Below are 27,922 nucleotides of genomic sequence, written 5' to 3' on the forward strand. Positions count from 1 at the left end.
ATTTAACTAAATTTAATACATGATGCAGAAACTTAGCTAACAGGCTAAACCTCAAAACCGTTACCACCTTTCAGATTTATGAGATCACCAGCACAACGACAAGGAACCCTAACTCTATTTAATTGACAAATCACATTCACAAATAGAAACTCAAACTTGCTTCATTTTTGCCCGTAAGGAATCCGAGCCAACCTTAACGCCAAGTTTTGTTTATTATTTACACCGCAGTCTGCAGCCAGCGAAAACGGTTTACGGAACATTAATTTCGCTATTTTTGTAATTGTTCAGTTATCATTTTTTCCAAGCGCACTTAACGTTATACTAAAATAACAAATCGATTTTTAGTTAATATTTCACGCAATTGCCGGAATAGATTCTATTGTTTACTTTTAATTTATTTATAAAATACTGAACTTGTTAAATAAAATATGATTCAAAAATTTGGTGAATAAATTTAAAGCACATTTTTATTAAGCATGTGTCCCCATTAAGGGAAGGGAAGAAAGCGAGACAAATCGCTAAAGAAATATCATTCTTGTAGTTGTTCAAAATGTTTCTTTATGTGTGTAACATTTTTCCTACTGTAAGTTCACTTTCAGCACATAAAATTTATTTTCATCCATTTTCGAGCTCTTTTTCACCCGTGGCAATATTTTAAAGCTGTAATATTAAGGAACGTGTTTCGAGATATGTTAAAAGTGTCAAAAATCATCAACTGCCTTTGGCTCGTTCCGATAACCGCTATTTATAACACATTATTCGAATGGATGATATTTCGTTACGACTTTAAGTCTGAAATGAATTATAGTAAAGCTATAACCCCTCTAATGCCTTTCCATAATACTAATAGAGAACGCTTCTTTCCAAATGAAATCCAATTGCCGTACCTGCATTTCTGAAAGGATATGTACATAAATTTTTGATAAAAAATTTCTAGCCCGTTCCGTATTACAAAAGTTTGGAGACATCATCTGCAGTATATTTCTGTCCTGTCCAAACCGGTTTTAATCTGAACTTTTATTTTTAAGTTATATTTCCACAAAGACAAATTCTATCAATAGTTGTTTTCGAGTTGCAATTCGAGTTAAAATCAAGTGATTGTAATATTGTTTCATTAAAATTTGTAACCAACCAAACAAGTCCAAATCTGTTTTATGTGATGTTACACGTTCTAGATAATTGCAAATGAGATTATTAATGAGTTATTCAGTGGCAAGCAAATAGTTTCACATGTAAATAAACAACCGCTGTGTACTTGAAATGGCACATACGTGTGAAAAGCAAACAAAATTTTTCTAAATAAATCTTTAATAACAACATGTACAGATTCAAACAATGCTTTAAGTACTATGCATATACCACAATACTGAATGGAACTAAACGAACTCATACTATCACGTAGCATTTTTCTTTTTACACAACTTTAAGATAATAAGTTCGAGTGTCCAAGAAACCACTACTCCACCAGAAATTATATTCAAAATATGAATACAGCTACTGAAGTTGTGAGCCGAATCCTTGTAAGTACCTGAAACAAAAATAGTTAACCGGTTTTAAGTGGTTTATTTTTAACTAGAGCTAACTGGACTTATCAAAATAATTTAATTGTTTTGACTTTGATTATAAAGAACAAACTTCAAAGATATCATTTAGATAAAGTTCAAGTTAATCGATATCTGTTATCTCACAAAACAAAACTCACCCAACAATCTACCAATAGTTAAAACAAAGATTCCTTTGCACACCATATTCAGGCCCACAGCTGATGAAATGTGAGCCTCTTTAGAGTATTCCGCAATGACAAGATTTTGGTTAATAACTGTAGCAGCTCTAGCTAATCCACAAACAGCAGAGAGCAAAATTAGCATACTGTATGTAGTTTGCATTGCCAATACTAAAACAAACATTTTTATAGTACCAATATGTGTAATGTTGCTATTAAATCGACTAAAACTTTATAGTAAAAAATAATCTTATCGTTCTGAACAGAAAGCTTAGCTCATAAAATAAATAAATCATACCAGATCTACAAATAGCCAAAAGGAATGATCCTATTATAAAGATCATCCGATGGGTGATTTCCATTCGTTTTGTAATTAGAGGGACGACAACTCGTCCTATAAAATCCATAAATGATAGCACTGACATACAAGTGGACACGTCGATGATAGTCATGTCGAGATCTTCTCTCAAAAACAAAGGGAAAAATGTACTGAATGATATACTCGTTGTATAGGCGAAGGAAAGGCCGACCATAATGTGGACAAAAATCGGATCTAGCAAAATGTAAAGATCGAAAAGTTCGACGAGTTTTTGGTAGCAAGTTTGCGGTTCATCCTTATCGATTTTCTCTTCTTTTTGTGTGGCGGCCGTTTCCGGAGCTAAAATTAAAAATACGTTAATTTTTAAATAAGCAAAAACGTCATAAATAGTTTGATGGAGATCCGTTCCACGCTCTCGAAATTAACTTTCGCAGTGCATGTATGAAAATTTACAGTGAAAAAGCGGTGTGAATGTCTTGAAAGAGCAGAATACAAAACAAGTAAAATCTAGCTCAATAATTTGACGAAATTTATAGTTCTTGTAAACAATGGCTTTAAATGTGAGAGGAGTTCTTTACGAGGAAAAGTTTTTCTTTTAAACCACTATACCCCTATTTTATTAACAAACGAAATGAGATCTGTTCCACGCTTACACTGAAAGCTAACTTATTATGTGATTATATCCAATTCGTAATAACTAAAAACAGGAGTTAAATTCCAGCGTTTAAAACGAGTTTTTTCGGTTCAGACACTCGAGAACATAATCAATTTTCTTAAACAGATTATTATAGTGTGGCAATTAAACGTAAAAATGCAATAAAGAGAGATTTCCCCATTTACAACTGATTTAAACTTAATAGAATACATGGCATGTGAGTACGGCTTCCCGTAATGGAGCAGGTTTACCACCTTTTTTATGCAGGGTTTTCATGAATATTTTTTATTAGCCGAGCTTTGAATATTTCAACAGCTCACCAACAGATTTTCTTTCAGGTATCATTTTTTCTGGTGAAAAATCAACTTTTAAGAGTAAATTTTTCAGAAACTTCAATTAGTAAAATATGAGCCTTGTAATTTTTAACGTAAATAAAACAGGAGCTTACGCAACATCCTTTTCTCTTCGTCTGGTTCGTTGTTTTCGTTGTCAGATGCAGAAAATTCGAATTTGTCAGCAGTCTCAGTTTGTAAATTATTAGACAGCACACTTTCACCTTCGCGACTTTCATTGATAATATCAGCGATCTTTTCATTTTTGATTGTGCATTCATTATGTATCACAGATTCCTTGTTTCCTGCTTCAAGTTTAGTTAAATTAGCTTCTCTAGCAATGTTATTATTAGCACACTTATTTGTTAGTTCGGGATCAGTCCTATCGGGAGACAGATTATTTTCTATAACGACTCTCTTTCGGTTTCTGCGACAGCTAATCCTGTCGCGAAATCGTGAGAAGAAGCCCTTTGTTTTCTGTCTACTCCTTGGCAACATGTGTTCGCTAACAGGCTATCAATAGTCGAAGTCAACAAAGTAAATATATTAATTCCACTATACTTACATCAAAAAACAACGATCCGATCAAACCGTGTAAGCTAAGTCCCGATAAAATTAATATTGTGCCATCATAACCGTAATGTTGAATAAGGAGAGCCACTATTGGCGGCATTCCCATTTGACCTATACTTGTTCCCGCCATAGACAGGCCAACAGCCTGACTTTTATTTTTATCAAAATAAGAATTGATAATAAGAAACGTCGAAGAGGCTATTAATCCCAATCCCAGACCTGTAACAATGTTACATGAAATTAAAACTTGAGATAAGTTATCTAATTTTGTCGTTCGCATTGAGTCAAAGCCCTCGAAGGATTAATGTAGGGAAATAGATATTTCCGTAATTAGGTGTTAGAAAAGACCGTCCGAATGCCACATGCGAAGCGAGTTTGAATGTGTAGCTGAATGAAATTAGTATCCTAATTAGTGTGATATTTGCGAAGACTAAAACAATATGTTAATTATAATTTGTATGCAGTATCAGATGCAATTATCATAGAGATACCTTTACCAAAATAATTTTAATGCTTCAATTGAACAAGTGAAAACATGCCAGACTGCTTATATAGAACTCAACTATGTTCAATTGTTAAGAAGGATTAACAGCGAGCTTTGAATGAAACAATACTTCTCATTATTAAGTATTAAGAAACTTCAAGACACATAAGAACATTTTGAGGGCTGTTACGGTAAAACTTCAAAAGGAAAAAAAACGCAAATGACTAACGAACTTAAGCACATCAACATATTTTGTAAAAACAACTTTCCTCCTAATTACCTACCTGTTAGAACACCATATCCTATTGTAATTCTCATGTAACTTTTCGTATACGTTGAGAACGCCAATCCTGCTGAGACCAGCAATACCCCAATTTGAGTTATCTGTTTCGTACTGAAATATTTAGAAAGGGGGCTTATTAGAAATCCAGAAAAGTTACTGATTGTGCAGTTCAGACTCATAACAGTTGTAACTCCAGTCGTTCCAGCCATCATTTCCAACTTCGGACCAAATATTAAACCAAACATAGACAATAGTGACTGATTAACTATCTGAAACACATTAATTCACGATCCGTTCTAATAAATCGCGCTAAAATAGAAAAGCAAACACTCTCACGGCCAGTGCGAAATTGAAAGAACACTCATACCTGGTAAACACTTGTGTGAAAATGTGTCAGAGTTTTGCTGAATCTCAATGAGATCTCAGCTCTAAAATGAAAATTTTATTTTTTATAGACTCACTTATCGTGTTTAGCATAACACATTCGAACACTTGTTCTACATCCTGCTACGAAGTATGAGTGATGGATAGAACCCTTCTCCTATCACGGTGATGCATTGCAAAAATGGACTGCATGTCTCTAATAATTTTAACCGTTTTTTAACAAATTAAGGGCGATGTTTCAATCAACTAAACTCTGATTTACATTATACACGGCCAAGCAAATTACGCTATTTACTAATTTCATGTGAATATCCATATTTTATACAAATAAATGGGCACTGGTTAGTGAAATAAATAGTTTTTGATGAAAAACTACTGGTGCGTTATTATTACTACCAATCCATCGATTTGCTTAGATAGTGAAAAAACAAAAAGCTTAATTTGCATAGTTTTAATTTGTTTTTTTAAAGTTGAAATCAATTGTTGCAATTAAAAATTGATTGCAGATTAAAAATTAAAATAATTGAAACACGGAATCCATCTTTACTCAGTAAACCTATTTGAATTTTTGTTACAATATTTTTGTTAGTGAAACTATTGAAGATAGTATAAATAGCGTTGCTATTGTTAGTTATCGGATAATAAAGATTAATTCTTTCTGTTAAAAATACATTAAATTTCCTATTTATTAACGAGAGAGAGTGAAGTTTTCTGGTCATTTAAAACCCCTCGCCTGGCTAAATTAACCCTATCTCTAATGAAGATATCAGGGCAGGCTTCCACCCCACATAGCTTAGAGAGTGTAATAATGCCGATTTTTTAGAGGGAGTGGGTGAAATAAAGGACTAAAAAATTGTAGGTTTCCAACTTACATTAATTATCGCAGTTCCAGCAACAACTACCCACCCCCATCCTCCATCGGGGACCCCAGCTTCAGTGTTCATCGTGACAGTGAGTTCGGGACAGGGTAACTCCGCACTAATAACATAAATCACATACGTTTTCAAGAGGTTCACGTGATGTACACTCACCCAACTCACCTTATCTCATAACTATCGTAAAAATAATGAGAAAGGTATATTCCTAATCAGTAAAATTTTACAATTATCAGCTTTTCATTCTTTCCTCGAATGTGTTTAATTTCGAAACAATGCAGCGTTATAAGAAAAACTCCACCCTAGCATGTATGTTAAAGTTATGGCCCTAGAGTTATTAATGATCTGTCAATTCACTATCCCCAGTAACATTGTTTCTGCATTATTTCTCACTATAAGAGCCGACAATATGATTTATAATTTGCCTTTGAATTATGACGATGCCAAAGATGCAGACCACGATTAATAATAATAAAATAATAACTTATTTAATTAATCGGACGAACAATTCCATTGAAATCGCAAAGTGAAATTTGAAATTTGCCGTTTTGAGGAGCGATTTTCACATTTTGCTGGCGGTTCGCCATCTAGAGTGGAATAGAAGCAACACCAAAATTATTGATTAGTCCAAGAGTAGACTGTAATAACAACCAGAAACATTCGAAAAGAATTCTAAACACGCGCTCCTCCGGTTACAGGTAACAGTTAGTGAAATTTTCCTCTTGTACAGGATTCTCAATCAAGTTTCTCGATTCGTAAGTAGGTAACCGTACATATGTTGCGAGAAAAGTGATAAAAAAATTCACATCCTTTTGCCCACGAACATTATCACACACTAGACGATATAAAGTTGTTATTATAGTGTTATCGAAGTGTGAAGGGTTTATTGATATGTAGCTGTATTCCGATTAGGATTTTATCAAGTCAGATAATGCAGAAATGTGGAACTTAATACATGTACTAATACAATTACATACTTACATCGGCAGTCTCGATAGGGCACGTTTTTGCTGTTTTATTATTTGGTCTCGAGGAAATGCTTAACGAAATTCACCTAATTCACAATTTTAATACGCTTGCTTAGGTACTAACTGAAAGGACGGAGAACTCCATGAATATTCATGCTCTAGACAATAATATATTGAACTACTGACTGACTATTCGTTCTGTTTTAATGTAAAAAACTGTTCGCTATTCAGCCTTCTTAAATACACGATTCGAATATTATCTTATTCAGCAAACAAGCGAGTATTATTGTTCACACTATTCTCATAGCTTTGTTCCAATTAAAATTTTCTACTCTTGTGAATGGATTTATCAAAGACAACTTCTAATTGGGTTATTCCCCAACTTTGGAACTACTTACTTACCCAAGACTAATGCTTCGAGGAAATTAACGTTAAACATCCCTAACATTATGAGACACAACACCAAAATCACACTTTACCAAACCTATCCTCACTTTTAACTCCGTAAATGGTAAACAGAATCAGGAAATTCGCGTGTTATTATATTTAGAAAATTATGCATCCTGTTTTAGCCACAGCGTCTGCATTTCGTGCGATAACGTTGCCCAACTTAAAGAAGAATTAAATCTACAGAGTCCTGTTGAAATCGCGGCACACACTAAATAGTGGAAACATTTCATTTAAATTCTGCTCTCGAGGAAAGTTTTGTAAGACCTGCACCGTCCAGGGACCAGTCGGTGATTTCTTTAGCATAAGCCACCTTAGCTGCGAAATTTTATCGACTGGAATTCAAATCAAAGACAGAAGCGTCAATTAACGCAAAATTTGCTTTCCAGTAGGTCACGGAGATGCGTCATAATTGAGCGTATGACAGGCGCAATTTTCGTAATTACACAATGGGGAAAGCGATCATTATAAACAAATTTTTGTCATAATGATTTGAATTTGGTCAGTCACCCATTGCTAAATAAAAGTAGGCCAAAGTTATCAATTTCATGAGCAAGAATGTAAATGAGAGATGACCTAGTTGTATTATTATTTTTCCAAGACGAGACGAGAAACATTTTCGCCCAATATTCAACCAAGTAGCAGACAAGTGGCAAACTTATGAGAATATTGTTTGCGGGGTTGCTTATAATACCTATCAACAATTTCATTATAATGTTACTTTAGTTTCGTACGCTAGGGAATATAAATGTATCTTCGCTGTTCCTCTAACTGCGCATAAAATCATAAATTCCAGGTTGATATGCCCACTTAACTTTGCTCCCAAATGCATGTTTAAAAGTGGAAAGAATTTGGTAAGTGGTAAACTAAGAAACTTTACCTCAGTCATATTACAACAGAGGACCAGAAATAAAACACTGCGAAAGTTTGCACTCCGTGTGGCGGTAAAATGTTGGAGGTTATAAGCGAACAAATTGATGAACAAACCTATTGTTTGATAACAAACCATTTTACTGCACATTGTTGCGTAGCTAATAAATCATGGAAACCGTATGCTTAATAGAGAGGGCAGAAATATCCTGGTTCTGATTTTACATGTAATAAACTGGTTATAGTCTTCCAACGAAAGCAATATAGGGAAATGTTTTACTGTAAGAATAGTTTATTTGATCAGGCGCTTCTTTTATTTGCATATTTTTTAAGAGTAAATGTAAAGGACAAGAAGTCAAACTGTAAACATATTATTCGTGCCACTCTTAGACCTTGAATCAAAGTCCACTTTATGAATTTAAAATCCAACTAATATAGCGTCGGTTTCTATTGGTAGTTACTTACACGCCGGCTCATTTCGGCAAAAATTTCACAAAACTTTACACTCACTTGTAGTTGTTGCTGTGTGAGGACTGAACAAAGATTTATTCCTTGATCGATTCAGTAAACGAAATGTAAAACAATTTAATTGATGTGTAAACACTCAACTATTAGCCAATTATACCGGGTATTTGTTGAACGTCTAGCAGCGCTGTGCGTTTTGCAAGCACCGATTTATTTGTAAGCGTTCGAAATTTTTTTAAGTCCATGGAAATTAAAAAATAATACGATTTACACTTAAAATCCGCTTCAATTTTCTATTTAAAATTGCTCTAGGCTGTAAGAAGCTGTTGCCGGCAATGAAGAAATTTTCTACTCTTATCTCATCTTTCCTATGAAAAGTTTTATAAACGTTTGACTTCAAGTTCTGTTATTTAAATATGGTAATTTGGTTTTGATGTGAATTTTCGTACAAGATTAATTTTCGTGGAATAAGAACGCTATTAAAATTAATTTCTGTAAATATGCAGATTATGTAAATGAATGTAAAGTTACTGCAAATAAGTCATTATTATTGTGAGCTTACAATCAGGATTACACAAATTTTCTAGGCTTAAATGTTCATGGCTTTTGTTGCCGAACTTCCCCCAAGTGACTAGTTTTAATCCGATATTTTCGAAATTAGTTGAAAAACTTCAACAAGAAAACCGTCAATTTAAAATAAATTACATCTGGACATTTCGTAATAAAAGCGTAAAAGGGGAAGTTGAAGTTAAATTTGTTTGGAAACTGAATGAAAACTGTTCTGAAACAAATTTAGGCACGCCATAGTTGACATATTCTGGGTCAAGGTGCGCTCAATATGCGCCCTATATGGGAATATAGGGATTTGGTGTTTTAGTGCGTTTCGAATCGTTTGCAGTGGAGATTTAAAATTATTAAAATTCCGGTCGTGTAAAGTTACTTTATACCGCAGCCAACACAACTCATTCATCTCTCGACACACTGTTACCTTTTAATTTCAAATATTTCAGCTATTTTATTAATTTAAAGCAGAAACGTTCACTTGTTTGTTTCCCGCTTTCGTGTAATTGATGTTTTGTGAATTCAACAAAGATGTTTGACGAAATTATTTGCCAAATATAAATAAACACTTCCAGATTTTTGTAATTATTTTCGAAACAATTGGTACAATTTGTCAGGTTCAAGTTTCCTCGTTCTAGCTTGTTCATGTCTATCATACAAGCCAACAGACCAAAACATGACTGGTCGGTAAATTTAATTCTAGTGGACTACTTTTGCTGCCCACATGAACTTACGACTAGCACTCTCACGCCTAAATGATATTTATACAAGGAGTCATTAAGCCCTGAATAGTGGTAAATTCTGAGGCAAACTTTTACGTCTTTGAAGCCAAGTTCACCACTTACCGATATAAATAAAAACTGATCGAAATCTTTCAACGGAACTTCCAACAAATGTAATTGTATGGCTGAAAGAGATCTTTTGTTGTATCGTTCTCAAGTGATTTTAAAGTAGAAATAAAATTCTTTAAACAAAAAATTAATACCTACTACTTGTAGTGAGTACCTTTTAATTTTTCAATTAGGATTTGTTTAAAAAATTTCACTTGTTTGTTTTATTGCCTCAGATACTCATACTCGTGTTGTCTGAAGTCCTTGTAGAAAAGCGGCTTATACAAAGTATGACTTACCTGTCAATCGTCTAAAATACAACATTCGAAACAAAATCACCAATAGCAATTTTAAGCTTTTTCTTGAAGCGACTTGTATTTTATATTATCTAGACACTCTTAACTTGAATGTCCTATAATCGCTTTATACGGATCAAAGAACGAATAAGAAATGTAGTATCAATAGATTTTTACGGTGGGGCGGATATTTATAAAATTTTTAAGGTTTGAGAATATTATGTGAAATGTTGAATTCACCAGGTCTTTTGTTACAGTAATGAGATTGAGTACTGTTATTTATAATCAAGTTACGTTGCAGCAGGTTTGGCTTGAATATTGTGTGATTGTGTATAACTTTGTTAAGTATTGCATTGTCACAATTGTTTGTTGATGTAATAGATTCAATTTTATGCTGCTAGGTATTTTATAAATTTCTATCAAAACATTGTTACTAATTTTAGGTATTGAAAATATGTAAATTGTGATTATTACGTGATTAATTCCGCAACAATGTCTCTTTTAAAAATTTAGAGAGGATTTGGAACTCTAGCAGGAAACTTTTATTAAAATTTGTATAAAAGGTGCTAATCTGTCTATTGTTTGAAGTGATTTAATTAGTTACGGATTAGGGGCGAATTGAAAAGCTATTGTTTTTGAGCATTTATTTAATATGACGAGATTACACAACAACTGGGAGCTTACGTTTATTTTTATTTTACAACATTGGGAGAGGAGTAATTGCTGTGTAATCATCGGCGGCTATATACATATATTTATGATGTTAATAGTATTACATATTTTTATAGTATTTACATATAAATCTTAACTAGAAATGACGATTTCCTCCGGAAAGACTTGGGTATAAAAATTTTTATAATTACAACAATTATTGTAGAAAGATATGTCTAAGCTCAGCGGAATGGCCAACACATCCACATAGGACAACCAAATCTAAGCATAAAACCGATAGAAGCGGATTCATAATAGTCGGTTATAGCAGCTAACGGGGCTCATGTTAGCTACTCTAACTGTCGTGACTTAAAATTAATAAGTATTGTTAATTATCAGGTACTTAATGATAATATTACACCGTCACTTCTTCCGTGAATCGGCTTTTATCGTCAAGATTTATAACAATGGCATGCGTCCTGGCATGACCAGACTTGAGATATCTGCCATTTCGGTCAGCCGCAGGACTTTCATTCCTTTCATCCTTACTCTTGAGCTCAGTAGATGCGGCTGCACCTCCTGGCGCCACTTCTTCCACAATCTTACTACAACTATTATTATCTTTAACTGCAGGATCGCCACTGGCTTCAGTTTCCGACGCGAATGAAACACTTTGACGTTTAATTTTAACGGGTGCGTCGTCCTCTGTACTTACGTCGTTGCCCGATTTCTCCGGAACTACATCCAGTGTATTATTTAATTTCCCAAGGGGTCTGGATGGATTTTCCGATTGTACATGATCATGACTCCTCGCAGCATCCTGCATCGCGGTTATCTTAGACGCCAAATGCCTATTCCCAATCCGCATATTTTTTTCTTTCAACAACTCCAGCTGCGTGTACAAACGCAGGAACTCTTCCTGGACATCTTGCTCCGAATATTTTGAATACTCTAAACCGCCAACTGACGAGTTCGTACTTGTATATTGCGAATTCCCTGCACGCGCTTTCCCTAGAAATTTTGAAGTCGGCGTCTTTGACATCATACCAGAGCTGTCGTCGCTTTGGTCATGGTGCTTAAACACCATATACGCCTACAAAATAGAACCCATCAAAATACGCACATTTCCATAAATTTTTTCAACAGCAAAACGCACTTCGCTCCGATCAACCAGTTTTACAACCTAACAAGCCAAACAACCGGTTCTGCAAACTTTAACACTGGATCCAGGACGAAAATTGTATTACTTTTAAAACTATAATTTGCAAAAAATCTCAAGAACGAAATGAAATAACTCAGAACTGTGGCCGTAAAACGTGTTCTACTTCCAAAGTTCGGAATTATCCGGTGCTCTTCTTTATTGTTACCATTTCAAAATGCTGTTTCTAATTAAAATTTTATATATAAGTTTACGAGAGCCAGACGCTCCGAACAAATATATAGTATCACCTCAATTATAACCACATCCAACTTTGGCGTTCAAAGTCGCCAGAAAAGTTAATGTGATTAAGAGGTATGCTCATTACTCAGACATTCATGTCACGGCAGATGAAGAGCGACATAAAAGGTTAAGTAAGGAAATGTCATAAAAAGTTGAGGTAATATAATAGAATTGTGGATCGTAGGGAAGCATAATACAAAGCTAAATATGACACGTGCGAAATATTAAATGTAATATGAAGTGATAAGAATGAGTTAATTCCCTTCCTAGTGAAATGCATATGCAGGAGCTTCGGGAACGTTAATAAAATATTTATGCCTGTATAGTCACGCCGAACATTACAGAAATTGTTTTTTACACAAAAAATAATCAATTTTCAATTAGATTGGCGACATGGGGGAGTCTTAATATATTTCTCCCATAATCCCGACTTTTTCATTTTGTATGTGATTTCTTCGAGCAGAAAGAACGTATGAAGTAGACTGACAACAGCCAAGCTGTAGATAGGCCGCGAGTAATTTATTACTTCGTCTGCTCCACTTCCGATCACACAATAACTCACTAATGAGAATCTCACTTTCTGTTCTAAATTATTGCCAATAATTTTGGAAAATATGAAAAGAAATTACGGCGCGAACGTGAGGGAGTTATTCCAATTTGTGAAAGAAACACAAAATTTATTTCAAAGGAAAATGAGTTTTTGTAATTGCCGGGAACTTGACAACTATCAGGTTCGAGGAAAGTCTACTCAGATCAAATAGCCAATCTTGTTAAAAAGCACCGTTTTATACACGTATAAAAATAAGCAGGGAAAATATGAACTAGCATCATATACAAATTTATGGAAATGCTTTCTTTCATTTTTCCCTCAGTGTGGCAATATGGAAATTTCAAGCTTGAAAAAGTTAACAGTTTCGCGCAAATCGATACAATTAATCATGGTAATTCTGTATAAAAAGCCAATCGCTATGTGGATATTGCAAGTGACTATCTGTTGATGTTTGATCTGTACACTGCATATGGAATTAATTACTGCACAAGAAAATCAATCGCATATAACGCTGACATTGTTAATAAATATTACAATTTCGCACCTTTAAAAACTCCACAAACGAAAGATTACTTTAGGCTGTTTAGTCGCGAATGCTCAGCGGAAGCAATTATACTGTTATTCTCATGACTACTTGTTAAACCCTGATGCGCCCTTATAATTCAATTTCCGCTGTGTGTGTTTCTTTGGTGATTTTTATCTGACATTTTAATTAACGCCAAAATAATAATAAAAATATTTTGCAAATTCTCCTACCTTTTGTGAAACATAATCTGGATTTACGTACCTCCATATAAGCATCCAATTATGTAAATTAGTTTACAGACACGTGTACGTATTTTGTAATTTAAATTAAATCTGTCGCGACGACTTTTTCAGATTTCAGACAATCTTTATAAATTTGACACAAAAATACGGATAAAATTATCGAAGTAGATTTCATTTTCAAAACACAGGCTCCGGTCAAAATGCAATATTTGTGTCAACAAACAATTTCAATTAACGTTACTTGCTGTTAAAAATATTTTCGCTCAAACGTACTGAACAATCTGAATCGAATTTTTCATTGGCTGATATAGATATTTAGAAAATTTGGCTTGCAAACAAAAACGTTATGGCAAACATTTCTGCATTCCATTAAAATAAATTTTAAAATACGGTACACGAGAAATGTGACATTTTGCTGTAAAATGATCACCTTGTTTAAAATAGTTTATTTTCGATATATTGCACAAGTTCGTGGAGTTGTTTGAGCTTCACGAAAAGGCGAACTGATTAATCAACTTTAAATGTATTGTAGATTTCAAAGCTCTGTAGTTCACCAAAGAAATCCTTTGCAGTATGAGAACGGAGAAACTTTTTGACGGAGTTCGAATCTCCGATACGTCAGAACTTTCACTAGTTTGATTGAAGTGCTTATAGACACTATACTATTAGCAAAGTTTGCTGCAGCTTTTATTCTAGCAATCGTTTCACTTATCTCGTGAATTTTGACTGTGTCATGCACTCGGACGCCTTCCTATGCATTGTGTAATAGGAATTAGACGCATTTTGATGCAATTTGGGTATTTAGTTTACAAGTACACGTATTTAGAGATTAATGGTTGTTGTCTTGTTAAGTGTATTCATTAAACACTCGGCTCACAAGATTCATTATATTATTAAACCATGGGAATTAAGAGGAGCTGAGCCAAGTGAAAATGCTCAAGACGTAGATCATTATTTAGAAGAATTAGAACATTTCTGAACGTAAACATATTATACCGTACCTTGCTTCCGAATATGAGGCACAGAAGTAATGTTACGGTGAGCTGCGTATGACAGAAGAAAATAATGTAGAGCAGGTCTGGGTTAGCAGGTTTTTGCAGGAACAACCTAAACAATAACAATGCCATCATTTGAATTATAACAATACCGACGTGTTAAAGGCGAAAATTGCGCGTCTTCAAGGGTAAATTTCTGCCAAACAAAGTAATTAATTTGTTACTCATGGTAGACGTGGAACAAAAAGCCGTATAATGAATATTGTTTGGAATATCGGGGCAAAAAGGGGCAAATGAGAAAAAACATGCATATGCAATTGTGTATTTGCATTTTATATTGAAAATTCCAAGACTCAACTTTACCGACTTTACTTTGCAGATCAGTGAATTTATATGGAGATAAGATTGTAAAGTGATCCCCAGGACAGCATGTCTGAACCGGTACGACAGGACATCCAGAGGGATCCGTAAAGTGCGGTAAACTTTCCGAATTTTAAATGAACTAATGGGCTAACTCGCGATAATAGGTTCACTCGAAAAATATTTTTCGAAATAATTTGGTGAAACTTCACAAATAAATTTCCACTATATTTGCATTCGTTTATTATTTATTAAAAGAACTTTATGAATCTTAATGTCGTTTTTAAATTCATTAAGCCAACAACAGAAGCTTCGACCTAATGAACATAAGGATTGCGAATGAAGCGACCTGAAAATGGACTAATTTTCAGGGCGCTATGATATCGATATATCAAGCAGAGCACGTAATTAAATCTGCCGCTGAAATTGGTCGTGGATGGTCGACATAAACACAATAAACTGTCATAATAAAATGTGCTGAATTTAAATAAGATTCAACACACATTATTGTATCATCGGAACAATTTACGAGCGCTTGCTAGAGGCCAGGAATTGAGCGAAAAAATTTTGGTAAACACGTTTACCTTTTTTATAAAATTTTAGAAAATATATTTCCAATATCACAGCTGATTTCATTTATGCGGAATAACTTCAGCTATCAGTGTCATGAACAGGAATAAAACAGAAATAAAATAATGAACGAAATTTTTAATGTCCGTCTCTTGTCGACAACCTGCGTGAAGCATTATCTAAAAATATATTCCAAAAACACTCAATAGGTCTATTGAATATTGTTGAATTGATGTGAGTACTTACATTGATATATTGAGAAAGACAGATAGTAGGAATTCATTATAAATGGCCATGGAAATAAAGCGACTTTCATTAAACTCGGATGGAGCTTTCCGTACGACGATGCACAGTCGTATTCCCCAAACCAGAAACATGACTTCGACTGAAACCATAAAAAATCGGTTTTAATGTTGAAAGCGAAATTGGCGATAACTGGGCAAAGGTCCCGCTGGTTTTAGTGTGGGATTTGGGCCAATCGGCGCAACTTACGTGTCGTGAATGAGTGGTCCCACCAATCAGTGCGGCACAAATAGGCCTTAAGGTCATCAGCTGTTCGGCCGACGATGACGACTGGCGGAGCAACAAGAGTTCGAATAGCCAGAAAAACAGTAAAAATGGCAACTATAACACCAAGCCGCTTTAGCAAATTCATGTCTGTAATCTTGACGGCCTTAGCTGAACGAACGCGGAAGATGACGGAAATTCTGCAAGATAAGAAAAGGTCTCACCACGACGGAGCGAACTTCTGCTAATATACATAAATTAGCGCGTCATTTAAATGCATTTATTTTCAAGTCGTGTCAACTGAACTGAAGAACTGAAAATTGCCTCAAAATGAAATATTATTACATATTTTCCTAAGAGGTTACTAACTTTTGTTATAAGGGAATTTCCATTTAGGTGGTCGCACTTTTCCCTTTTTAATTAGTTAGAACTTTCTAATTTCTACATTATGCAAGCATATTTCTAACTTTTATAAATTGTATTCTATCTTGCCGTCAAAGTTCCTTTTTGTTAATACTCACCGCCACGTCTTCAGCATCAAAGCTCCGTAGGTTAATGAAAAGCCAATTTCTCTAAGCCACACTCGTGCTATGCACGTGTACATATTAGGACGAGGGTACATCACAATCATCTAAAGAACAAAACCAAATTTTTACTTATTCCTTCAAAAGCACGCAAATGGCATTACATACCGTACAATATATGAGGAAAGCTCCCAAAGTTATGAAGCATAATAGAACAGGACTGGCGGCACGTACCACCTGAAATACAACAAACAATAATGTATATTTTATTTTTATGACTTTTAATTTCCTTCTTTGAAGCCCACCAAATTTCACGGTGTAAACCAAAGAAAACTTTTCCCATTTATTACAACCGACAAATCAGTGTGGCCTCCGGCACGAATTCCTGATCAAGCAACAAAAATATTTTCGTTAGTGCTTTCTTTGAAATTTCTGTTTTATTTACCGGCCTTGTAATTGTGTTATTTGTGGGCAGAACACCCACCCCACAAATTTATTGTATATTAATGATTATTATTTAGTGTTTAAACATAACAGAATAATTCAAACAGTATTAAATGGCACATAAATTCTATAGCGTTTCGCTGATCGCAGTAAAATTGATGATCGATGAAAATGAATGAATAGACCAGCAGCGCTGAAATTACCGACGAAAGATTTTCCCGATTGTAAAACTGAAAGCAAATATGTAATCTCCAGCAAACGAATTCCGAGTCAAACTGTAACCAGTCGCAAAGCAATAGTTTTTAATTTAAATTCATTCTTGCAAGCGTGGTTTGAGCGCAATATTCAGAATGATGTTTTTCACTGGGAGCGATTAAAACTCCATTGTTACACATCCGAGCGCTTTTATAGATACCCATCTTAAATTTTTCTTTGAAATAAATTAGTTTTCGTTCGGCAACAATGTGATCTTTGTTCCCCTATAACTCGATAAGGAAGCTGAACCGGACGTAAGTATTCGAACGCATTTAACTTTTGGGATTTTCAACACATCGATTTGATATGTTTACACGTCATAAAATGCATTGAATAATTCCCTCTATATCCTGTTTCAAGCTTGACTTCACCAAAATGTGTCAATCCAGTAATGTGCTAACACAATTTCGAAACTTACTGGAGAAAATATTTTTTCCTTGGCGCTTTCAATCAAAATTTGTTCTTATTGTTGAATAACAAACCAGATATGAAATATTAGCCACTTTGCGTAGCGCAAAAAGCAACTTATTAAAATGTACAACTCAAGGGTGCAGATGTTGTTTACTACTTATTTCGGAATTGATTAAAGCTACAGCTTAATATTTTAAAGTCTGTCCTCGTCAGTCTTGTTTATTTGTGCTAATTATTATTAATGTACGTAGAGAAGTTCAAAAAGCAAAATCCTAGTCATAAAGTAAATAAAAATGTTTAATCCTCTCTAGTGCGGCTTATGCTTAGTCAACCGATCGATTTATTAATTGAACCGTTCGACTTAACTGACGCGATTAATTTAAATGATGGACATTCGCTGCAACGCTAGATTCAAAAATATTTTTTGAAGATTTAAGCTTCCATCAAGTAGACAATTTAGAAAAATAAATTTAAGTTGACAAGAGACAGCTGATTGCTTCCCGAATATTCATAGCAATTTTGTTTATGAACACCATTTTACGTTGCACGAAAGTTGGCATAAATTTTACATTTAGCTGGAGTACAAAAATGTTTAAACTTGAGACTCCTAGCGTGCACTATAATCCACTCAAATATTACGTCAGTTCACACTCTTAGAAAGACTTTCCTAAATAAATGTAATTTGGAGCTTATTTAAGAAAATTAACTACACTCCTAGTACAATATTTGAAGAAGCCTTCGAGCTTCACACAAAGTTTTCAAATGAACCTTTGTAAAAACTGGAACAAACTTTTTCTATACTAATCTGATTCGGAAAATTGTGTTTCTAAAGAGTTTCAATTACGTTCCAACCTGATCGGTGTAGTTTTTACACGAGTGACTCGTTCTAAAATACGTATTTGTAAATTTGAAAAGTTAGAGCCGTTACAGGTTGCGGTTTTGAACGTCTTGCGTGGACGAATTCGAAGGTTCGTGTTGTTAAAGATGATCAATACTTGCGATTTTTTCGCTAATTGCTAATTGTCAATGCTACTTTAAAACCTAGTTTGGTCGAGAATTATTTAGAATGTTTTGGAGAAACAGCTGTTAATTTAATTGGAATAAGTTGGCTGAAAACGGCTTTCAGGTAAAATCGAAGCGCTTAAAAAGTAAAAACCCTTAAATTATTTAGAAAAGCGAGTGACAGAGGAAAAATTGAAGCAGCAAATTTTGAAAATAAAACTTTAACAAGCAAACACTTACGTCAGGTAAAATGTTTAAGTGTATTAAACGATGTCCTAAAGAATAACAACCATCGGACAGAAAAAGTTCTACTTTTTGGTGTCGTAAAACTGGCACAGAAGTAATTTTTATTAAAGAATATAGCTTCAACGAGCAAGTTGCCGCCGTACATTTTTAAATCAAACTGAAACGAATCAAATATTCTTCTGAGAATGCTTTATTAGTCTGGAAAAAAATAACAAGAAATACGATGAGGGATATCCAAAAGTCTTTGATATTTTAGCATTAAGTCATGTGTGGGAGTTGCTTGGCCGGGTCAAAATAATATAAATTGCCAGTAATTGAACAAAGGCTGGTGTCGTTTGTACAAATAGCCTCTGAAAATGTTTTTTCCGAGGATTTAAAGCAGCGAAGGAGTAATGTTTCAGACACAAATCGTAGTTCATCTGGTAGATTGGTGGAAATTGTATGGAATATTGGCACTATCTGTTGTTTTTGTTCGTTGTTAATTTTACACAGTCGAGGTATTTACCTTCACATTCCCGTATTTCCAGGTAAAGACGACAACGATGGGTAAACAGCAGATGATGACACAGGAAAGGACGAGAATGACCGTTCGCATTACCCAGTTGAGAGAAACCACACATGGTCGGTCGTCCTCACAGGTTTCACATCCTTCAGGACATGAGAGACATTCGAAAATTCCAGCTTTCGCGTACTGACTGGTTTCGCCCTGTTGAATAATACAGAGACACTTTAGCGTAAAATAATGTAAAATAAATCTCACAACTACACACGCCTTTGGTCTTCCAAGATTTACTACAATATTATTCATAATATTTACATATTTATTATGCATCCCTTCTTGGATTAATACAGAGTTCGCCTTTGAATCATAACACACTTCGGGTCATAAATAACAGGAAAAAAATGGAAATTCTGTTCCCTTTTGGATTAAGGCAACGAAATTGGAGCCATTGTCGAGTTAATTGCCACACGTGATTCGGTATAGAGCGACAGAGGTCACAAATAAATCTCCATTCCACTATTTAATGCGCGCAGTTTTTCATTCACGACCAAATTCAAAATAAAACTTTTGGCGTCTTCTCAGGTAAATAGATACTGCAAACTTTGCCACTAAATCAGAGTATCTCCAACTTAATCAATAATGTTAATTTTGTCTTATCGCATAAATCGGGAAACGATTTGCTTAGATCGGAATTAATATGGGATTTAGTGGCAAGCCGGGATTTATTGACCTTTTTGTATCGCAATATTGCCTATTAGTTATGATCCGGGTTTTTAACCCTTAGCTGTCAATCCGTTACAAGTAATCGTATTGTCAATTCCCTAGGGTACATAATGCTGCTTCCGGCTAACGAAGCACATTAAGTGAAACACACTGTGAATAAATATCAATATTTGCAGCATTGATGAGCTGTTTGGCCGACGATCAGTGTCAAAGCTTAATTCTTACCAACATCAGTTTTTCATATTCCTCTTCGATCACGGTTCCATTATAGTAGCGCCTGTCCGCTTTGGTGTCCGGAAAGAAAAAGCCGCGTTTGCATATACACTTGTAACTACCCCGCCTGAAGCCCAGTCCTGACAGCGGAATACACTGAAAAAAATTCGATAGTTATCAACAACCGACTATCGGGGTTAATTGCTCCAAAAGTGCAAAAAATCTGGCCCTAATCCGGGAATCTGTTAACCAAACAGGAGTCACGCAGTTGAAAACTGAAGGGCAGCCCAAGTTAATTGGATCGAGGACAATTTGCCTGCACTGTTTACTACCCCTACTTAGCAGTCATCTTCTTGTCACAATGTCTACATATCTGCTTTAATCAATTACCAAACCAACTGGTCATTTGAAACCGAAAGGTTTAGTGTAATCCATTCAATCGCTAGTCAGCGGATTTATTTTTTAATGATTTACTTTGATTTCGCTTTAATTAAGTTAATTAAATCGACGGGGCTTTGTTGTAAAATTGCCGCTTTTTGGATTATCACAAATCTGACCCAAACATGTTAAATTCCATCAAAGCCAATTATTGTGTTGCAAAAATCTACCAGGTCAGTGATTATCACAAATTTGATTTGATTTTTGCCTGACAGTTTTATACTTTCTTTGTGGCGCGGTGAAACGACATCGGCGAATAGTCTCATTAAACCGCACATTTATGTTCCCTAGAATTTTTCTTTATCGAGGCACAATACAGGCAATATGCCCTCAACCGGGTTTTCGTTCGCACAATGAAAGTCATACCATGACCAACTAATTCAATGCCGCTGTTCGGCGCCGAAAATCGTGCGCTCCACAATTAAACGGCGATTTCCAAATTTTGATCGTGGGAGAAGAGTTTGCTCGTTAATTGTTGTGTGAGCTTTGTGTTATGGTGACAAGTTCGGTACGTTAATAAGGTCCTCGACACACAGTTAAGATAATGGTTAGTGATTTGAGTTGATAAATGACATAATTAAAGTGATTAATCGATGTCACGACTTTGTCACAACATACGAAGAGAAATAATCTACATATCTGAAATACCCTTAATGCAAGTAAACATATTCCTCGCATTCCGGAATCCCCCGATGGCACTGCACAATTACATTAAGCGACAGCCTGAGTACCGCTACCAATGGGCCAACGAACGGATTTCCGAAGGGCGGCCGTCGGGGGAAACTATTGAAAATTAACCGCCGGTGTCTATGCAAAATCTATAAGCTCGTTCATTATTGCGAACAAAAAATATCACGCAATTTATAGTCAGATAACACCCGTTGGCCTGTAATAATGGCAAAGCTCGTTTCGCACCTTTTGGATAATTAAAACACGAATCGTGTTTTGGCAGATTTTTATTAAACGAGCAACGTGCCTCCTTCTTGTTGTTTCAGACTGATCACGTCCCTGCGTTTTCGACAGACTTCTCCATAATAAATGCAGAAACTCGCCTCTATTTCCCTACCGTAATTCCCAAATCCTTCCTTTAATTTTCTTAGATTATATTAGCATTTCTGACACTTTTCCTTGTTGCGTGTTTCTTAGACTTATCTTTTGAAACGTATCTTAATAGTCACTTTAATTTTTGTAGCTTCCTCCTTCCTGCTTCCGTCATCCCAGATTAGGGCTTTAATATTTCCAGTATAGACGAGCCATAACTCTGCACCTTTGCCCAAGAGATCAAAATTGTTTTAGCGAAAGCGAATGTCGAGTTGAATATTTTTTTAAATCCAACTATCGCCGGGTTAGATAAACTAGAATTATTTAAATTACAAAAGCAGATTATCGTTGGCATAAACTACTTTCTGTATTAAAACATTTTGCTCTGCTCAACACGATGAAAAGTTATTTTATATACATTAGTTTACGGAGATGCAGAATTATTCTGAAATACACTAACTACAGAGCTATGCAAATTTCTCTCACGAACATATTTCGTAAAACTTTTGAAATTTTGCTGGTGACATATTAGGAACACACTGACAAATTTGCTCTAAAATAACCCTGCAGGACTTACCTCGGAGTACAATTTATTTGCCATATTGTCTCATTAGTTGTACGATTTTCTAGTACCCTGTCCTTTAAACTTTCCCTATCGAGGAAACTATGTTATAGATAAACTTGTCAAAGTGTTAACACTTTCCACAAACTCAAACTCCCTCGTAATTTTTGTCTACGTGCTCTAGGATTTATCCAACTTCACTCTATTATACATAAATAATAAATGAAATGTAAATTTCGGGAGACATGTGCTTTAAGACAAGGAGAAAGCAGTGGTATTGTGGAAATAGAAAACCTTAAAGATTTATTGCCTTTTTACAGTGTTATTGCACAAGCAACGGACCGCTAGACTCTCTGTTCTCTCTGAGAATTTGAAAGGGCTTTTCACTGCTTGTTTTTAAAGCTCTTACTTTGTCTATTAAATATAAAATTTAAAAAATAGTTTGTAATCTTTCGCTAAACCAAACAGAATGTCACTGCGTCTGATATGCAACAAATCCAACTGTAATTGCACGTAGCTATCTTAAACGGAAAGATCCGATAAACACCGTAATTGAATTTTGATGGAAACCCGGAATAAAAAATTGATATGTTTCAAGTTGTGTACGAGCACGACTCCCTCGTAGATACTTAAAATGCATCTTCAGTTTACGAGTAATCAAATCGAATAATCTATTTACTGAACCAGAAAAAAGAACAATCAGATAAACAATATTGATCCATGGTCACGTAAAACTTCGGGCCAAAACTTTACACACATGCTTGTATTTTCAGAGAAAATTAGAATATTGCAAGCTTGCGCTTTAAACCGGCGTGTTTATTTCAGAAATAAAGCCGAGGTGGTTTATGTCAAAACATGGGAAATTAAATTTTACAACATTTTATTAGCGAACTAGACGATAATATAGAGCGGCAAATTAACTAAAGAAATCTGACAGGTTTCCTGCTGCTTGTTAAGCTTCCTGAGTTTTGTCAGCTTCATTGCTTCTCCATTACATCTGAAATTCGTGTATTTAAAATGCAGTTTATTGTCAATCGATAGTCGCATTTGTTTGTATCTGTAACTTCGAAACTAAAAATTTAAACGAAATGCTGGAAAAGTGTTGAGGTTGTGGCTGGAATACTGAAAGTACAAAGGTAATAAAACTGCTGAACTTACTTCCGTAGTGCGCTTTTTGCATTTGTCTGAAGCCGCGAAAATGTTGAGCTGTGTGCTGCCCTTCGGCAAAGGGCATTGGTCGATATCAACCCGCCGCAGATCTATATCAATTCCACTAGTTCCCCTGAAATAGAGACATGCTGGTTAGATTTTGGTTTATATAGAGGTCAGTGTAATGAGTCGTTTGAGTTAGTTGGGAATTGTGTTTTAGCATGATTGTTTCAGTGGCTGACCGGCACTATCATCGCTGTGGATGTCACTTTATGGCCGAATAACTCGCAGTTAATGCAACTTTTAGATGTCCCGCATTACGGCCTCAAAGTTCTCCAAAGATCGTAAATATAACCGTGACAAACTTACATCAAACTTCGCAGCTGTCTGAAAAATCATTATTCACGATAATCAATTATTTACAACAAAATGTAATTAGTGGATAAGCGCACGAGGAACATAATTTATTTTAAAAATGCATAAATTGTAGTGCTGCACCTGTCCCGATAATTCAGTGATTTGTGTTGATTGAATTTAATGTTCGTGTGAGCGAAACCGCTGTCACATTTTTAATTTGTAAAAATTTCAGGCCCATTCGTTAGGCAAACATGCTTTTTGTAAGAATTCATTTCGCATTTAGTTGATGATAGCGAGTCTCAATATAGTCCTGCCTAAGGCCGTGCGGAATCAAAAGACAATCCTACTCCATCTGTCCTAAAAAACTTTAATATATTCGGCTCTTTAGTGCAGCGTCTATCGAATTGTTCGTTTTGATCTCTTTAATAGTATGCACCGCACGAACATTTATGATATTTTCGTCTATTTTCTGGAGTTATGCACTATCCATCTAGTCGAATAGGGAAAAGAGTAGATTCCGAGCAGAAACCGCCAAATCAGCACAATTATACTCCGGTTTTGATTCGAAAAAGTAATCCTGTTTACACTGTTCACGATATAACATAATAACCCACTTTATATTCATTCCTCTAGTTTAATATTACGTACACGAATGTACTGGATGTTTTACCGTTATTTTGCTAGAAAATTTGCATATGTTGGCAATAAATATTGGTTTCTTCATGAAACATGAATGCAAGTTTGCTTTCTAGTAAAAATGCGAATTTTTTAATATATGCCAATGCAGCTCGACAGAAATATATGTGTGTACATGGGCAACAAAGATAAACACCGGCGACAAAAAGGCACTTTCTAAAAGTTTGCAGCAACTCGAGCTTTAACAAAATTAAAAATTTGTTTACAACGGCATCCAAACTACTCGTATGAATAGCGTCAGAAAGCCGAAGGTTTCATTAATTTGAAGTACACTACTAAGTATTTCATTTCGTTCATTTCGCCAATTTAATTTTCTCCAAATTCTAATTATTTAATTAACGTTTGAATAAAATAAAAGGAGATGATTCAAACGTAAATACGATCCTAAAATCACAAAGACTGAAAATAAGGACTCTCTCCTGCTTTATGGTGCGTATTTCATTACAAATGAATATTTGTAAAACTTTAGATTATTCCAAAAATTCATTTTGGCGGCAGCGCCAAGCTGTGCGACCCCAAACTCCTTCCAAATGGAGCTGTCTGAGGTGTGAGATAAATTATTCAACTGTGTGCCAATCATATTTCACACGTGACAAATCAGATGATCTGCAAGATCAAAACACAGTCAGGACTGACTTTAATATTTTGTTGAAAATGCTTCCTTTGGCTTATTTTTCCGGAAAATATAAAAACGTAATGATTTTTTAAGGCAAAACGATAAGCCGCCGTATTTTTTATGCTGCTCGATTTGCATATCCAATATAAGAAGTTTACAATGTAACATTTGCGTCATAAAGAAAATATCGCTTCTAGTTGGGTGCATTTGGGACGACGGGATCGTTATTGAAAAAGTCAACGACTAAATGGTTAAATTTTATTTGATAAAGCGGCATATTCCAATTGTGCAATACACAGGCCGAGATCTCCATAAAGCTGATATTGGCTGAAAATAACATCGATAAAAATTGCCGCTATTAGTGCAGATTGCAAACGATGAACCATTTGAATCTGTCATTTGCGAATTCTATTCACATCAATGTGATCTGGCCTTTGGTTAACCACGTTGTTAACCTCTAGGGGCAAACGTAATCATTATTAATCATTTGGTGCGAAATCGACAACCTCACTCTTAATCCAGAAACGACAGCATTGTTTATAGCGTGTGTTACAAAATCTGATTATTAACCAGGTTTCCTAACTACACTCATTGAAGAACTTCACTCAGCAATTTTATCCTTGATTTGTGGAGTTATAAAACAAATGTGGATTCTGGATATCTTCAGACATCAATGAGCGGTGTACGTGCCTCTAATTTGAATTACGGAAACTATTTTAGTGCCAAGCATGAGCTCTTGTACATTTAGACAGTTTTAAGTATTTACCCACATATTAAAAATGTATTTTGTCTAAATTGAAGTAGAATTTATTTCGAGGAAACCACCGGCTTAAAATTTGAAGGCAAAGGTAAATGTTACTTATTTAAAAGATCTAAAAATTAATTATTAACGTCTCGTATATGTGAGTTTTTAAATTTTTATCATTTACTTCAGATAGTTAAATTAAAACTACATTTTGTAACGTCAAGCTGTGCACACACGATTTTGCATCAGAAATAAATTGTTTAGAGACGCGGTTCGATTCGATTTAGCCTGTGTGTACTCGGCTTAAAAATAGTGCATGTCTTTTTATTTCAAGACTGTCATCATAGCTAGACATTCAATTTCCTTCTGTATTCCTGTGGCATCTAGAATTCATCTAATACCTAATCTCATCAACACAAATTGAAATTGAATGTTTTTTTTTTTGAAAAGAAAATCCTTTTAAAAAAACTTTGTTAGGCAATTTCCAGGATAATTTAATTTTTAAATACGAGCATTGTTTTTTCAAAGCGTGGCGTACTGTGTTACTTGTTAAAAAGTTTTTCTAGTGGCTTACTTTAATGGAATATATTGGTGATTTTACCCAATGCCAAGCCCGTCCCACCTTTTATTTTTGAGTTTCAATTATTTGAAAAAGAAACATAGCGACGTATCTGCATCCATAAATACTATGCACCGTTTGTTTTTCTTTTATGCCTCAGAAACAAACGTAAAATTTAACGGTTCGGAATAAACCAGAGTGATACTGTTCCACAATCTTGCATTTTCGTTTAATAAAAGTGGGTATAATGTTCATAAACGACTATAACATTGAAGTGAAAAGAAAAACATACCGCTGGCCATTAAAAATTTTATACCAGGATTTATTGCTGAGTAAATTTCTATAATGTCTTAAAAATTATTAGCTCTTTTTATCTCTTTGAGAAGGAAGCTGTTGGTTTTATTTTTGAAAAACGCAAGTTTATCGATTGCATTTCTCGCTGCATTTTTCCAATAAGCAGAGAAAGTCGGAAATCTCGAACTGAAACGCACACTAATTTGGAGACCAAATATATTGGTCTCATTTTGTTTTGACGATAGATTTTTAAGCGAAACAGGCAGCTCTCGAGTCCAGCCAACAATCAGAAGAGCACCTACATCTAAATAATGGACTTGTCCGTGCACTTAACGACCTTAACCAATCTTTGTAAAAGAGCCTTAAACTGCTAGAAAACTGAAAAAATCAATACACAATGACCCACAACAATCGTCCGAATGAAAAATGTTCTCCTTGGAGAATAAGCGCTTATTGAACACGTAATTATGATAAACTGGGTGCTATACCCAAAACTACGTAATTTAGGATCGATCACTAGTGTCCAAGTTATAATTAATATCGATGATTAAATTTTTGTTGACATAAACTTTGCACACTTAATATAGGGCTCATTCGCGATTTAATTTGAATCAGGAAAGTTGAAAACTTTCCGCCTTATTTCAAGCAGCTGATTTTTGAAAACAGCAAAACTGGAACAGTGATTAAAAGTGGAGCTGTGGCTTGTCCTAACAATTGATTTAAAGTAAACAAACCGAGTGCAAATATGCGATATTCCATGCAAATATGCGATACTCCATTGTACATTATCGAGGTGATTGATGATGCCGACTAAATAATTTCTCACTGCTCTGGTGAACGAAATTACACATTTCTCTATTAAAATTGACCGTGGTGATTGAAAGCTCGCAAACCGCATTTCCGAATGAAACATGTAATAAGGACAAATGGCCGAAACCGTTCGTTTCCCAACACATCTAACGCAAAATATTTACTTTCACCGTCGGATTGCCCGATCAAGGACTAATTTTGGCTTTCCTGCGCCAACACACAACGAATTAAACCGGCACTGGGTAATTTTTAGTGATATATTACTAAAGTTCACACTCGCTATAAGCTTAAAAAAGCTTGAGAACTTTTCATGCCAATTAAGTGTTTGGAAAACAGATGTGCAACCGCAGTTATTTTGCTAGCGGCTCTGCCAAATTCAAATTTGTAGCAGAAGCAGGCTCTGTTTACACTTGATTTGATGCCTAATG

At 34.9% G+C, this 27,922-nt stretch overlaps 2 protein-coding genes across 8 annotated transcripts in view; both read right to left on the reverse strand.

Moving 5' to 3' along the window:
* Window positions 1-1,290: 1,290 nt before the first annotated feature.
* On the reverse strand, window positions 1,291-8,550 carry LOC100142456 (uncharacterized). Of its 7 annotated transcripts, XM_015980920.2 has the most exons (9): window positions 6,280-6,597; window positions 5,794-6,215; window positions 5,626-5,731; window positions 4,371-4,638; window positions 3,595-3,821; window positions 3,146-3,542; window positions 2,022-2,381; window positions 1,703-1,894; window positions 1,291-1,528 (listed from the first exon to the last, which is right to left on the reverse strand). In XM_015980920.2, the coding sequence occupies exons 3-9, from the start codon at window positions 5,695-5,697 to the stop codon at window positions 1,395-1,397; spliced, it is 1,650 nt and encodes a 549-aa protein (XP_015836406.1). In that variant the 5' UTR covers window positions 5,698-5,731; window positions 5,794-6,215; window positions 6,280-6,597; the 3' UTR covers window positions 1,291-1,394. The 7 variants fall into 7 exon arrangements, with proteins under 7 accessions (XP_015836406.1, XP_008199408.1, XP_015836412.1 ...); XM_008201186.3 differs by lacking the exons at window positions 5,794-6,215; window positions 6,280-6,597 and adding an exon at window positions 8,424-8,550; XM_015980926.2 differs by lacking the exons at window positions 5,794-6,215; window positions 6,280-6,597 and adding an exon at window positions 8,379-8,507.
* A 2,150-nt stretch (window positions 8,551-10,700) lies between these two features.
* The window catches only part of LOC661076 (uncharacterized protein), an 86,858-nt gene continuing 69,636 nt past the window's right edge, over window positions 10,701-27,922 (reverse strand). The window contains exons 3-11 of the mRNA XM_967262.5: window positions 23,427-23,550; window positions 20,240-20,383; window positions 19,295-19,495; window positions 16,600-16,668; window positions 16,429-16,538; window positions 15,893-16,107; window positions 15,647-15,785; window positions 14,477-14,582; window positions 10,701-11,809 (exon numbers count right to left, since the gene is read on the reverse strand). Coding sequence (XP_972355.4) covers window positions 11,132-11,809; window positions 14,477-14,582; window positions 15,647-15,785; window positions 15,893-16,107; window positions 16,429-16,538; window positions 16,600-16,668; window positions 19,295-19,495; window positions 20,240-20,383; window positions 23,427-23,550 — 1,786 coding nt within the window. The 3' untranslated portion in view covers window positions 10,701-11,131. The remainder of the gene's footprint in view (window positions 11,810-14,476; window positions 14,583-15,646; window positions 15,786-15,892; window positions 16,108-16,428; window positions 16,539-16,599; window positions 16,669-19,294; window positions 19,496-20,239; window positions 20,384-23,426; window positions 23,551-27,922) is intronic.

The sequence above is a fragment of the Tribolium castaneum genome, chromosome 10 (assembly GCF_031307605.1).
Source record: "Tribolium castaneum strain GA2 chromosome 10, icTriCast1.1, whole genome shotgun sequence".
Classification (NCBI taxonomy): Eukaryota; Metazoa; Arthropoda; class Insecta; order Coleoptera; family Tenebrionidae; genus Tribolium; species Tribolium castaneum.

Excerpts from the sequence above, each read along its gene's own strand:
- LOC100142456 (XM_008201186.3), bottom strand. The coding sequence starts at position 5,697 with ATGAACACTGAAGCTGGGGTCCCCGATGGAGGATGGGGGTGGGTAGTT. Across the intron at positions 3,543-3,594 it reads TCGGATCGTTGTTTTTTGAT|CCTGTTAGCGAACACATGTT; the intron begins GTAAGTATAGTG and ends GACTATTGATAG. Across the intron at positions 2,382-3,145 it reads CGAAGAGAAAAGGATGTTGC|CTCCGGAAACGGCCGCCACA; the intron begins GTAAGCTCCTGT and ends TTTTAATTTTAG.